Source organism: Mercurialis annua, linkage group LG4 (assembly GCF_937616625.2).
Source record: "Mercurialis annua linkage group LG4, ddMerAnnu1.2, whole genome shotgun sequence".
NCBI lineage: Eukaryota > Viridiplantae > Streptophyta > Magnoliopsida > Malpighiales > Euphorbiaceae > Mercurialis > Mercurialis annua.
The window spans coordinates 34,553,023-34,566,367 of NC_065573.1; the positions used below are offsets into that span (position 1 = coordinate 34,553,023).

The 13,345-nt window shown below is 29.8% G+C and overlaps 1 protein-coding gene across 2 annotated transcripts; it reads left to right on the forward strand.

Annotated features, from left to right (window-relative positions):
• The first annotated feature begins 394 nt into the window (after positions 1 to 394).
• On the forward strand, positions 395 to 8,040 carry LOC126676147 (UDP-sugar pyrophosphorylase-like). Of its 2 annotated transcripts, XM_050370288.2 has the most exons (18): positions 395 to 612; positions 696 to 800; positions 969 to 1,085; positions 1,558 to 1,698; positions 2,551 to 2,650; positions 3,057 to 3,184; positions 3,275 to 3,346; positions 3,442 to 3,506; positions 3,845 to 3,905; positions 4,026 to 4,143; positions 4,299 to 4,423; positions 5,908 to 5,984; positions 6,215 to 6,320; positions 6,504 to 6,563; positions 6,702 to 6,782; positions 6,888 to 7,127; positions 7,353 to 7,522; positions 7,688 to 8,040. In XM_050370288.2, exons 1-17 carry the CDS (start codon positions 508 to 510, stop codon positions 7,518 to 7,520), a joined length of 1,869 nt encoding a protein of 622 aa, XP_050226245.1. In that variant the 5' UTR covers positions 395 to 507; the 3' UTR covers positions 7,521 to 7,522; positions 7,688 to 8,040. The 2 variants fall into 2 exon arrangements, with proteins under 2 accessions (XP_050226245.1, XP_050226244.1); XM_050370287.2 differs by lacking the exon at positions 7,688 to 8,040 and having other exon boundaries at positions 7,353 to 7,678.
• The last annotated feature ends 5,305 nt before the right edge of the window (positions 8,041 to 13,345 follow it).

Sequence of the window (13,345 nt, forward strand, 5' to 3'; positions counted from 1 at the left end):
TTTATAATTATAATCAACTCTTTTTGAACCAAAAACTAAATTACCAAAAGAAGTTTAACCAATTAAATGTAATTATAATAAAAAAAACTTAAACAGTACACACACATATATATTGTTATTGAAAATCTAATAACTCTTTTTGACAAAAAAAATTAATAACTCCAATATATACTTTATAAAATATATAACTAAATGATTAACTAAAATTGTTAAAATATAAGTTTTCATAATTTTAGTTGGACCATTAGATATTTTGAGATAGGAATCTAATTGATTAAAAAAATCTGAGGATTTAAATGTAAATAGTATAAAATTTAAGGATTAAATTAGATATTTCTAAATCTAAATTAACACCGGCTACCAAACAAAACATCCCAATTCATCAGCTTTTTTTTGACGCAGACTCAAATTTTTCATTTCTTCATTCCTATTCTTTTTCTTTTTTACTTCTTATGCAACACAGAATTACAATTACAAGACAACCTTTTCAATTTAACAAAAAAAGTTATGGATTCAGCTACGGAATCTCTTTCCAAGCTGAGTATCAATGGCGATTTTGCTTCCTCTGTTCCCAATTTACAAAAGAATCTTCACCTTCTATCTCCTGATCAGGTTCTTAGATTCTTCATTTTTCTTTTAATTTTTGTGATTTGATGTTTTTATTGGAATGGTAAATAGTGCTGATGGCTTGGCAGATTAAGCTGGCCAAAATGTTAATGGAGATGAGACAAGATCATTTGTTTGAGCATTGGTCTGAACCTGGCGTTGATGATGAACAAAAGAAATCTCTATTTCAACAGGTTTTCTATTTTTCTGCAATCTATTTGTGATTTTTTTTTTGTAAAGAATTTTAAGGCTGAATGGGGAACTGTTAAACATAGAATCTGGGTTGTTTTTGGATTGAGAGAAAAATTGAATGTCTGATTTATTATTTATTGACTTGTATCTCAAATGATTGTTCTATATAGGTGGCTAAGCTCGATTCAAGCTACCCGGGAGGTTTGGCATTATATATTAAAACGGCAAAAGAACTCTTAGCTGATTCAAAGGAAGGAAAGAACCCTTTTGATGGCTTCACACCTTCGGTAAATATATTCAGATTTTCATGATTGAAAGATAGGAATATTTGTTTCATGTAGTGATTCATGATGCTTAGAAAAAGGATTGTTTGTTTGATTTTTCATTCTTTACTATAGCATTGTACTGCGTTTTATATATACTCTTGAATCCTGATGATGATAAAATTCTATATGAATTGACTTGTGCAACTTTTCTTCATGACTTTTAGCTAGAGAGTGATGTATGTGCTTGATCAATTTCGGTTAGTTTAGCTTGATAAATCAACTTAATGTTAATTTAAGTGTTGAAAATTAACCTTTCTTGCATAACTAATCCCTTGAACAATTTGTTCAAAACAGTCCCTTAAATGATGAGCAAATAAATTTTTTGGAATACATATGCCGATACTATATCCTTGAACTTTATTAAAATGCTATTAGGAAAAAGTAAAAATTAAACTAAAGGAAGTTTGTTGACACATTAGCTGTTATGTTTCAGGTTCCAACAGGAGAAAACCTGACATTTGGTGATGAAAGTTTTATCAAATTTGAGGAGGCAGGAGTCAGGGAAGCCCAGAATGCAGCATTTGTCCTTGTCGCGGGCGGGCTTGGGGAACGCCTTGGATACAATGGAATAAAGGTGAGTTATTCATTTATTTGTGAGGAAATATGTTCAAGTAATTAGCTATTGTTAAGCTTTACCGAATAAAATTTTCTCATTGACTCTGCTCATGATTAGCTTGCAAGTGAATCACAGGCTGCCTAATTCTCTTATTATCGACTCAAACCATTATAGTTTTACGGTTCATTTTTATTGTTTTGAATATAAACTAGTTACGGTCTTCAGCTATGACCAATATATCCTATTTATAACATAGTCAAAACTCAAATTAGCATTAATCTCATCTGATGAATGGATTTAATTGGTAATACCGCTTTATTTGCCGTAAGATCTAATACTACTCAATCCCTTTTCTTACCATTCTTCATGCTGATGCGTTTATCTCTGTATATGCCCTGGAAATCTCCGGTTCCATTTTCTTATCTTATCTTTAGTGGATGCTATATCTACATTATACAGATTCACTTCTCAATTTATACTTCTCATTACCTTGCTGACAACAATGTATATATCATGTTTTACTTCTACTTGTCTTGAAAGTTGAAACTCCTAGACTTTAAACTATCTGTTCATTATTTATAATAAGATCAATTAATGCTTCGGGTATTAACATTAGATTATCGGTAAACAACCATCATCCCGTATCTTCTTTGGTTATGCTTCACCAATTCTTAAATTGCGAAAGCAAAAAGGAATGATTAAGGTTGATCTTGTATATGCCAAGCCCAAGAAATTCTTTTGCATCACCATATGTCCTATAGGACATTAATTACTCATGTCTCCCCTTGCTAAAAGGAACTCATTTCCCAATAAAATTATAGCCCACTATCTTATAAAATGGAGATTTTTATTTATTTTTACTGTATGCAGGTGGCTCTCCCTATGGAAACCACTACAGGGACTTGTTTCTTGCAGCATTACATAGAGTCTGTCTTGGCTCTTCAGGAAGCTAGCTGTAGATTCACTCAAGGTATGCTCCCTTCACCTTAATATTGCATTGTTATATTAGCATTCACATATGGGTTGCAGTCAAATTTGTTACAGGAATTATATGGTAGGAGGATAAAATATGTTGCACTATGGAATGGTGGAAGAAGAAAAGAATCAAAATAGAAGCCTTTTCAATTTCTTACCAAATATGAAAAACAAAGAAATTTATGTAGCCAAACATAAGAGTCGGAATGGAGGGCTTTCCAAAATCTTTTTTACACCTCTGCAAGCCCTTAGGTCAAACATTCTGTAGTAATTGCAGCTAAATCGACAATTAATTGAGAAGGCGCTCTATTGATAATGCATATCATCTTCATCTCATAATATGCATTATTCATACTAATCCAAGGGAATTGTTTAAGATAGCCCCGTCTTTTTTAATATAGGTAAATCTCAAAAGGAAATTCCTTTTGCTATCATGACATCTGATGACACACATGCTCGTACAATAGAGCTTTTAGAATCAAATTCTTATTTTGGAATGAAATCGTCTCAAGTGAAACTTCTTAAGCAGGTATGAGATTAGCCATTTATGTATTATTGAACAACTTGGGGGATCTGTGTAATTTCTACACTGAAGTGTTAATATTCCTATTAAAAACAGGAGAAAGTTGCATGCTTGGAAGATAACGATGCCAGGCTTGCTCTAGATCCACATAACAAGTACACTATTCAGGTAACCATCATTTATGTTACATTATAGTTACATTATACACTCTACCTTTAAAACGAACATATGTAGACTCAATTAACTTTTTGTGTTTGACACAGACAAAGCCTCATGGCCATGGTGATGTGCATTCACTTCTTTATTCTAGTGGCCTTCTTAGTACATGGTATGGTTCAAATGCTTATCTAATTTTTCTAATTGTTTAGCTGTTTAAAATATAAATCTAATATTCACTTCCATAAGTTTTATGGGATCGCCATTATTTGAAAGAACCGAGTGGTCAATCATGCACTTAACATTTGGAATATTAATAACCACTTGTATTCTATACTACCTCTTTAGACTAAAAAAGCGTGAGTCCGTAACAATAATCTATTTTAATTACGCACCCACACATATTAATACCAGTAAGGTTAATCATGATGTTTTGCATTTTGTTTCTATATGATCTTTAGTTTAGCAATCTGCAGTTTCCTAATAATAGCTGTTTACATTAATTAATAGGCAAGATGCTGGATTGAGATGGGTTCTATTTTTCCAAGATACTAATGGACTTCTCTTCAAGGTTTGACCACTTGAACTCTCCATGACTTTGTATAGTTGTTTATGAGTAAGTAATTATAATTATGGGTAGAATTTTTTTTGCTGTGAAGAAATAGTTTATGTTTCCAATTTTATTCTGCAGGCAATTCCAGCTTCATTGGGTGTTAGTGCCACCAAACACTACCATGTTAACTCTCTTGCAGTTCCTCGTAAAGCTAAAGAAGCTATTGGAGGAATTACTAGGCTTACTCATGCTGATGGTATGATAGTTATTGACATGGAATGTAGATTTTAGAATTTATATTTAGTTCTTCACTTGCAAGGGCATCTTTATTTTTGTGGATAGTTATTCCCAATAAGTTTTGACCCCAAACATACAGGGTTTTTCACATTGCTAGTACAATTGATTTTTCAGGGCGGTCAATGGTGATTAACGTTGAATACAATCAGCTTGATCCTCTGCTAAGAGCAACTGGAAATCCTGATGGAGATGTCAACTGTGAGACGGGCTATTCTCCTTTTCCAGGAAATATAAATCAGGTAATTTCTGAAATAACTGTATATATGTAGTCATTCCAATTGCAGAAGACATGGTTATTTTTATTATACATGAGGTCATGATTCTGGGTATTCTGCATAAGTCAGCAGATTTTCATTTTAGAAAATTATTCTTGTCACATTCCATTTACTTATATAGCTGCTCGGAAATGGGTATGATGCATCCAGTGGATAATTTTCCATTAGCCCCTCAAGATGGTTATTGATGTTAATAAGTAAATTGCTTGAGGTGAACTAGGAGCTTGGACAACTACAGATAATCTATATATCTATAGTATAAAACTGAACCAAAGATGAACAGTAACTTTAGTTTCCTCTAACACCCCTGAAATTTTTAATCATGAGATAGAGAGAATAAAGCTTATTTGCTATGTCCTTAATGGAAAATTTCTATAAATTTGAGTGCTATATAACTATATATTTCCACTTTCCTTTTATATCCATGTTTGTCTTTTTGTTGCTAAGTATTATTTCTCTTGCCCTTGCTGGAAATTGCAATGTGAATATTATTTTTATATTCCTTTTATACCCCTATTTTATTATTTTTTCTAAAGCCAATCATGTTGCCCCTATTGGAAAAAACAACAACACATGAGCTACCAAAAGATCATTTACATATATAATACCAAAAAAACTTCATTTTTTCTGGCTAAGAGAGTAAAAATATTTTATTTGTTTTTCTATTTGAGTATTATTTTGTATATTATTTTATGTGTTTGTTTTATTTTTATTTTTATATTATTGATCTTTTCTTTTAGTTGTTGGTGTAGTAGGAGTCGAATTAGTGAAGATGAATTAAAATAATAAAATTTTAATAGTAAAAAAGAAATATTTGTTCAAATCTGTAGAAAAATTGAATTTTAAAGTTTAAAATTAAGTCTGATTACTATTTTTTTACTTGTGTGGATGAGAGTTATTGGTTGAAGACTTGTGATTTTTAATATATTTTTTGAGTAAGTATAAAATTTTGGTTTTATATACAGAAACTGAATTCAAAAAAAAATATATACAGAAACTATATTCTGATATCTTGAAATCCATATTATGCCAATTTAAGTATAAATTACATACTGAACTTTTTTTTATATTATTGTAAAAAACAAAATTACAGTAGACATTTTAATCTAGAAGAAAACAAAATTAAATTAAGAGATATTTTAACTAATTTGCTACATATAGGATTTATATTTATATATCTATTTTGCTATTATATAATATTTAATTAATATGATACATTATCTATTCGTTTGATTTGAATTATTATTTGATGAAAAAATATGAATTCCGAAGCGAAGCCAGGGTTTCGTACTAGTAAATAGTTAAATACGAAATACCACATTGTACTGATAATGTGCAAATAAGCAACAAATTCATCTTTTCAAAACATAGACTTCAATATAAAATGTTATGTTTATCAGTATTACTAGAACTTATATGCTGTTGTTGCAATCTTAATTCTTTTGCAGTTGATTTTGGAACTTGGTCCGTATATTGAGGAGCTCAAGAAAACGGGAGGTGCTATTAAGGAATTTGTTAATCCAAAGTAATTCTTCCTTCTGCTATTGGGTACTTCGATTGTTTAAAGACAAATTTTAGAAAATTTGCTTTCTTTAGTTTTAGAATCATCCAATTATATGGTCATATTTTATTTAGATGTGCATTTATTCCACTTTTGAAATTTTTTATTGTTATCCAAGGTGGTAATCTTGGAAGTTGAAAGAAAGAAGGTTATTTTGGAAGACTTGCAAATTCAGCTTTTTTTTCTCTTTACAGATATAAAGATGCCAGCAAAACATCATTTAAATCTTCAACTCGACTTGAATGCATGATGCAGGATTATCCAAAGACATTACCCTCCTCAGCAAGGGTTGGATTTACGGTATTTACTTTTTATCCTCCTTTTGTTGTCTTGGACTGGAATATTCAGTCCCCTAGATTGAGTCAGCATTTCTGTCCAATTAAAACCCTTATCTTCTCAATGTTATGACTGCATTTTTTTACAGTTCTGTCCTAATGTTCTAACTTCTACTCATTACCTAACCACATTTTATGTGTTCCTTAGGTGATAGATGCATGGCTAGCTTATGCACCTGTGAAGAACAATCCAGAAGATGCTGCTAAGGTAATGCCCTTTCGCTGAGATGTATTATATATTACCTTCTTTCGTTTGACCAAAAAACTTTTCTAATCGGGGCTAAAGTTTTGAGTTTTTGATTGGCAGCTTGATTCATTATTTCCTATTTGATTGATTTTAATGAAGGTACCTAAAGGAAACCCTTACCACAGTGCAACTTCTGGTGAAATGGCCATCTATCGATCAAACAGCCTCATTCTCAAAAAGGTACCTTTACTATTTTGGTGTGCTGGTTAAGTATTGAAATATGTCTCCATTTTTCAAAAAAAATTATCCCTTTATGTCGTCTAACGCACAATTATTTTGCTCTAGGCTGGTGTCCGAGTGGATGATCCAGTTCAACGGGTATTCAATGGGCAAGAGGTGGAAGTTTGGCCTTGTATCACATGGAAGCCAAAGTGGGGATTAACATTTTCAGACGTTAAGAGTAAAGTTAACGGAAGTTGCTCGATATCTCAAAGGTCTACAATAGCCATCAAGGGTCGTAACATCTTCGTTGAAGATCTGTCCTTAGATGGAGCTCTTGTACTCGAAGCTGTGGACGAGGCAGAGGTATGTTCTTTTAGCAACGAAACATTCACAAAACTGACTTTTTGCTTGTTTATCAAGTTTGAAACTATGTGATGTTTATGAGAGTAACTGAACGCAAAGTTTTCATTGCATTTTTTGAATTCCATTTCCCTTGCAATCTAAACAAGCATTCCGGAAACGTTGTATATTTTTTAATGTTGTCGAAAACTGATTCTCATAAAGTCCTTAACTATAATTCTTTAACAGGTAAAGGTAGGAGGTTCAGTGCAGAACAAGGGTTGGATTCTTGAAAATGTATACTACAAAGATACTTCGATACCTGAGGAGTTAAGGATCAGAGGCTTCAGAATCAAAAAGGACGAGCAAGTCGAGAAATGTTACAGTGAGCCTGGGAAATTTGACTTGAAGGCTTGAAGGTGAAGTTAAATATCTTGTCGAGTTTATTTAATTTACTAGATTATGCTCGTATAATAATTGTCAAGCCATGATTAATATCTCCTATTGAGTTTTTGTAGTTTACTTTGGCGATTTATAGTTGTTAATCTATCTATCTATAACTATCTTATATTATATATGGGAAGGCTTGAAGGCAAAATTATCACAACTACGAGGTGAATTCTCTACTAATCTCCGACATAAGCACTGCTGATATCGACGGCCTTAATTAAAAGGAAGTTAACGAAGGTAATAGAAATCCCGAGAAACTTAGGCAATAGGCAGAAAAGAATCCAGAAGAAGATGTTCTTGTTTATAGAAAAAACAGTTTTAAGACAACTGAATAATGATCCTTTGCATTAATTTATTATATAACTAATGACATATAGCTATATCATATAATACTAGCATATTCTCCGCGCGATGCAGCGGAATATTATAATTTGTATTATTTCAATAGTACTTATATATTTTTTTAATCATATTCTTTTACTATTTATTGACAGAGTTGATATTTCATCCATTCTAAAATAATAATAATATTCTTAAAAACATGTATTATTAATATTGTTGTAATATTATATTTATTATTCTATTATAACTCTAATATTAAGCGAGACTTTATAAAAAAAACTAAAAAATACTAAATAATGATCGAAAAGTATAAGATTGAAACATTAATTATCTAAATTAATAATTTATTTCAAAAAAAATCAGTAATTTATATCTATTTTATAGTTAAAAAATCGACAAATGAATTTATCATGTATTTCGTTTATTGAAATGATTTTTTCAAATATTTTACTACACACTATTTAAAGAATAAAGACAACGTTGAAATATTTATCACATGGCAATTAGTATTATTATTTTTTAATAGAGGGATGAATATTTTAGTACATTATTAAAATATTGATATTAATATAATTTAGTTAGTTTAAATTTTAACACATTTAATAATATAGTAAAATATCATTATTTATATAAATCTATATAAATAGTAGACAAAATATACATGAGAATATCTATCTAACAATAGTATTTTAATTACTTAGAACTAAAAGATTTATGAAAACAAATATAAAAAAATATGATGAAAGTTTTATATAAAAAAAAAACAAAGTCATAAAGTCATCTCACCAATTTTTCAAATATTTTACTACACACTATTTAAAGAATAAAGACAACGTTGAAATATTTATCACATGGCAATTAGTATTATTATTTTTTAATAGAGGGATGAATATTTTAGTACATTATTAAAATATTGATATTAATATAATTTAGTTAGTTTAAATTTTAACACATTTAATAATATAGTAAAATATCATTATTTATATAAATCTATATAAATAGTAGACAAAATATACATGAGAATATCTATCTAACAATAGTATTTTAATTACTTAGAACTAAAAGATTTATGATAAACAAATATAAAAAAATATGATGAAAGTTTTATATAAAAAAAAAAACAAAGTCATAAAGTCATCTCACCAATAGTAAATAAAAATAAAATAAAATTTCATTAAAATTTTAAAAAATAATTGTGGAAAATCACCATTTTATTTTAAAAGTCCATTTTATTTCACCTTTTACTTTCTTGAAACAAATACGTCAATTTTAACTCTCATACCCCTCATCATATAGTTGTAAGAAGAATTGAAGGGTCTAACGGTTACTTTACCACTTTTCTTAACTTATTAGGCTATACAGTACTATATTATTATGACCATAATACCCCTCATATCCCTCATCATATAGTTATAAGAGAAATTGAAGGGTCTAACAGTTACTTTTCCTTCTTTCTTAACTTATTAGGCTATATAGTAGATAATTATGTCCAAAAATCTTGCCATCTTCATTAATTTCTTAGTGTCGTTCTATCATTTTGCCCTTCCATTCACTGCGTTTTTAATCTATTATCTATGTCGTTTGGGTCTTTATGTCGTTTTCTTTCAGTTTTAATGTAGGCAAAACCCATACGGAGGCCCCTCTACTTTATCAGTTTTGTTCGAGAGGTCCCTACTCGAAAGTTGTTCACGTCCGGGCCCCTGTACTTGATAAAATCTAATATTCACACCCTTACGTGGACGGAAAACGGCAAGTGTAGTTCACTCTCCGTTAATTAACAGAAAAAAGTGATGTGTCATTCATTTCAATAAATTGAGGTATACGTGGCATCAATTTTAAGGATTTATTTATACAAATTACAACTTAATAACAAAATTGTAAAGTCAAATAAATTTGATGGCAAAATGGTTATTTTGCCATCACCTTCTTCCTTTGAATTCTTCACTCGGTAGCAGTAGTCTTCTCCAGCGATGAACGGCGACAACAACTCTTCCTGCATTCAACAAGTAGCGGCGACGGACGGCAGATCCTTGCAACGGCAGTAGCTTTGTTGGCCGGCAGTAGTGAGATCTCGACCAGCGGCAGCATCAGCGGTTTGTCATCTTCGGCCGTGTTTCTCATCGATCGGCAACAAGAACTTGAAGCCCGGCTGGAAAATGATTCGGAACAACCTCTATAGTTTTCCAAACAACACTAAAACTGACTGTTGACATCGATTCTTTACCATTACTTAGATTCATACCTTAATTTTAAAATAAAAACAAAACTTTGATCTCAACACAATTAACAGTTCATCAAAAAACAACCAAATTTCACATGTCTGAAACTGAAGAAACTGAACTTAGAATCAAACAGAACCCTGTTGAGATATGTAAGAGTTGGAAAAAAGGGCATGTAAGAGTTGGAAAAAAGGATAGTAAAAATAAAAAGTGAGTTAGACCAGTAAGAGTGGATCCAACTTAGTGATACATGTATAAAACTTTGATTCATATGTAGAGAAGATGGAGTGCCTCTGAAGAATAAGGTTATATTTTGTATGCACCTTACGTGTTCGATGGAATGCCTCTGAAGAATTTGGTTTCTTGAAATTCTATGGTGGATGGCTATGCGAAGAAGATGAAGTGTGGAAATATGAAAAAATGCATTTGAAGTCCTTAAATTTTATTTGTATTTATAGGGATTAAAAGTAAAAATGTCAAGAGCATTTTCGGTCCACACTCTCATTAACGGTGAGTAAACTACACTTGCCATTTTCCGTCCACGTAAGGATGTGAATATTAGATTTTGCCAAGTACAGGGATCCGAACGTGAACAACTTTGGAATAGGGGCCTCTCGAATAAAATTGGTAAAGTAGAGGGGTCTCTGTATGGGTTTTGCCATTAATGTATAGTATAATTGTTCTTTCTAAAATTGATGTAAAAAACATGAGTTTAACTTAGCAGGTTTTAAACTATAAATTATTTTGTTAATTCTTTTTTAGGCTAATTTTTTTGTTAAGTTGAAATGGTCACATTCAATTTAATTCATGCAAATAGTCATATTATTTGGAATTATATAGGAACTGATGTGATTTTTCTCTAAATTTTTTTGAACAAATCAATATGAAAGTATAAATTCAAAATATTTATAAAATAATATTTAATATTTAATTCATACTTTGTTTATATATAACGGGTCATATAGCATCATTCACATGCTACAATTAAAAACCAGAATAATATATATATATATATATATATATATATATATCACACACACATATTTACGATAGTTTATTGTAAACTAAATTATTATATTTAGAATTAATACAACGGGTCATAAAATTATTCACGTGCTACGATTTCAATTAAAATAAAAATAAACATTTATAATTCGATTTGATTTAATTCGAAACATTTAAAATATTTTAAATTTCACCTGTTTCATTTAAGAAAATATAGAAACTTGGTATGGTTGGAATCTAAAGTAAGTATTATATCTAAATCATAAAAGTAAATATTAAAAAGGTTTAATGGTTCCAAACAAAAAAATCAAACATTTTGGAATTTAGTCAAACTTTTTAAAAGTTGTAAATGTATCCCAATTTAACAAGTTAATTGAAAATCTGTCAAAAATTTAAAAATTTAATTTAGTTATATATATCTAAAAAAAAACTTGAAAAGAATAAGAGTTGTCGACTAGGATGCCATATGGTTCAGATAAATCGATTTTGAAATATATTAAATTGATTTTGAAAAATTAGATAGATTTTTAATGAGTTGGTCAAATTGGGATGAATTTATGACTTTAAAAAATTTGCACATAGCTAACTCAACTAAGACAAACTATTTTTGATCTATTAAGTATGCAATTGTCCCCGGTAATGACGTTAAAAACCTGTTAATAAAAACCGCAAGTATACGATATCGCGCAAATAGTATAATTTGAAAATCTAAATATCGATCCCACAGAGATAAATGAACATATAGACAAATGAACCTAATCACTGATTTCATTTATTCTTTAAATTGGCTAGCAAATAGATATTTTGAAGTTTTGTAAACTAAAATTTAACCACTAATTAAATCCAAACGAGAACAAACAAAATTAACTTAACTAAAAACCCAATCAAATAATAATCAAAAAGCAAATAAATATAAGGGTTAAAACAATGATTAAAAGGATTTAAGGGTTAATATTTTCATATAACAATTAAAATATAATGGAGTTTTTAGTGATTTTATCGAGAATTAAGTTATTCTAAACCACATAATCCCGCTCTCTGAAGTTTAGGAACGATAAAATTACAACCTAATCAATTAATTAATAACTAACTCACTCTTAAGACATTAAGAATCAATTTAATTAACTAAGTCATAATGATTAAGCAAACTGGATAGTTACTTAAAATCCAACTCGCTATCTTTTAGGTTTTCGATTATTCTATGTGTATTCAATTAACAATTTTTCAAATAAATAATCAAACACAATTCATGAATTAGGTGATCAATTTAAAACAATCCTTAAGTCCAATAATCGGCACATGATAAAACCGCCAATTAATCCAAATCCAATAAATTAATTATTCATATGTCCATACCAACCCTTAAACGAGGAATTTAGTTACACGTAGTAATTAAAACAAGGCCTAATGCCTTAAAAAAATCCGATCTTATAGTCTCTTTTCGATCCTATCCTTACGTTAAAAACTTGTCAATTTTACTCTATTTCGTATTTTATCATTTCAATTATACCCCAATTTCTTATTTTTTATCAATCTTTTTACTTAAATCACAAAATCATTCAATAAACCATGTTTGAGATTTAAGTAAATTCATTTTATTTAAAAAAGTACAAATAAGTCCTTTATTTTGAAAAACTAACTAAAAACCATAATCAAATTAAAACTAATTTAAATTCTTAATTAATTAAATCTAAATAAATGTTAAACATGTACAATTAATATATGCTATATATGGACAATGATTTTGAATTGTTTCCAAATAAAAAAGACGTCAATTTAATATTTTAGGATACAATTGAAATGATAAAATGCAAAATGAACAAAGGATCACTTTACCCCCTCAACTTGGCACAAAGTATCAAAAACGTCCAAATTAGCAAAACCGGATCACTTTTACCCTGAACTTGTCAAAACCGGTACAAAAACACCCCTACGCTGACGTGGCACCCTAAATGGAGAGTGAGTTTCTAATTAACCATTATTCATTCTAATTAGTTATAATTAATTCCTAATTGAATTCTAATTAATCATAATTAACTTCTAATTAATCATAATTAACTTCTAATTAATCTAAGGACCCTTTTAGATATTTTTACACACAAAAAAAAACTTTTTTCATTTCCGGCGAGGAGGAGCTCTTCCTCCTCGCCGGAGAAGAGGAGCTGCTGCTCATCGGAGCAGCAGCTCCTTCAAGAACGTTCTCTGTTCTTGAATCAAGAACAGACC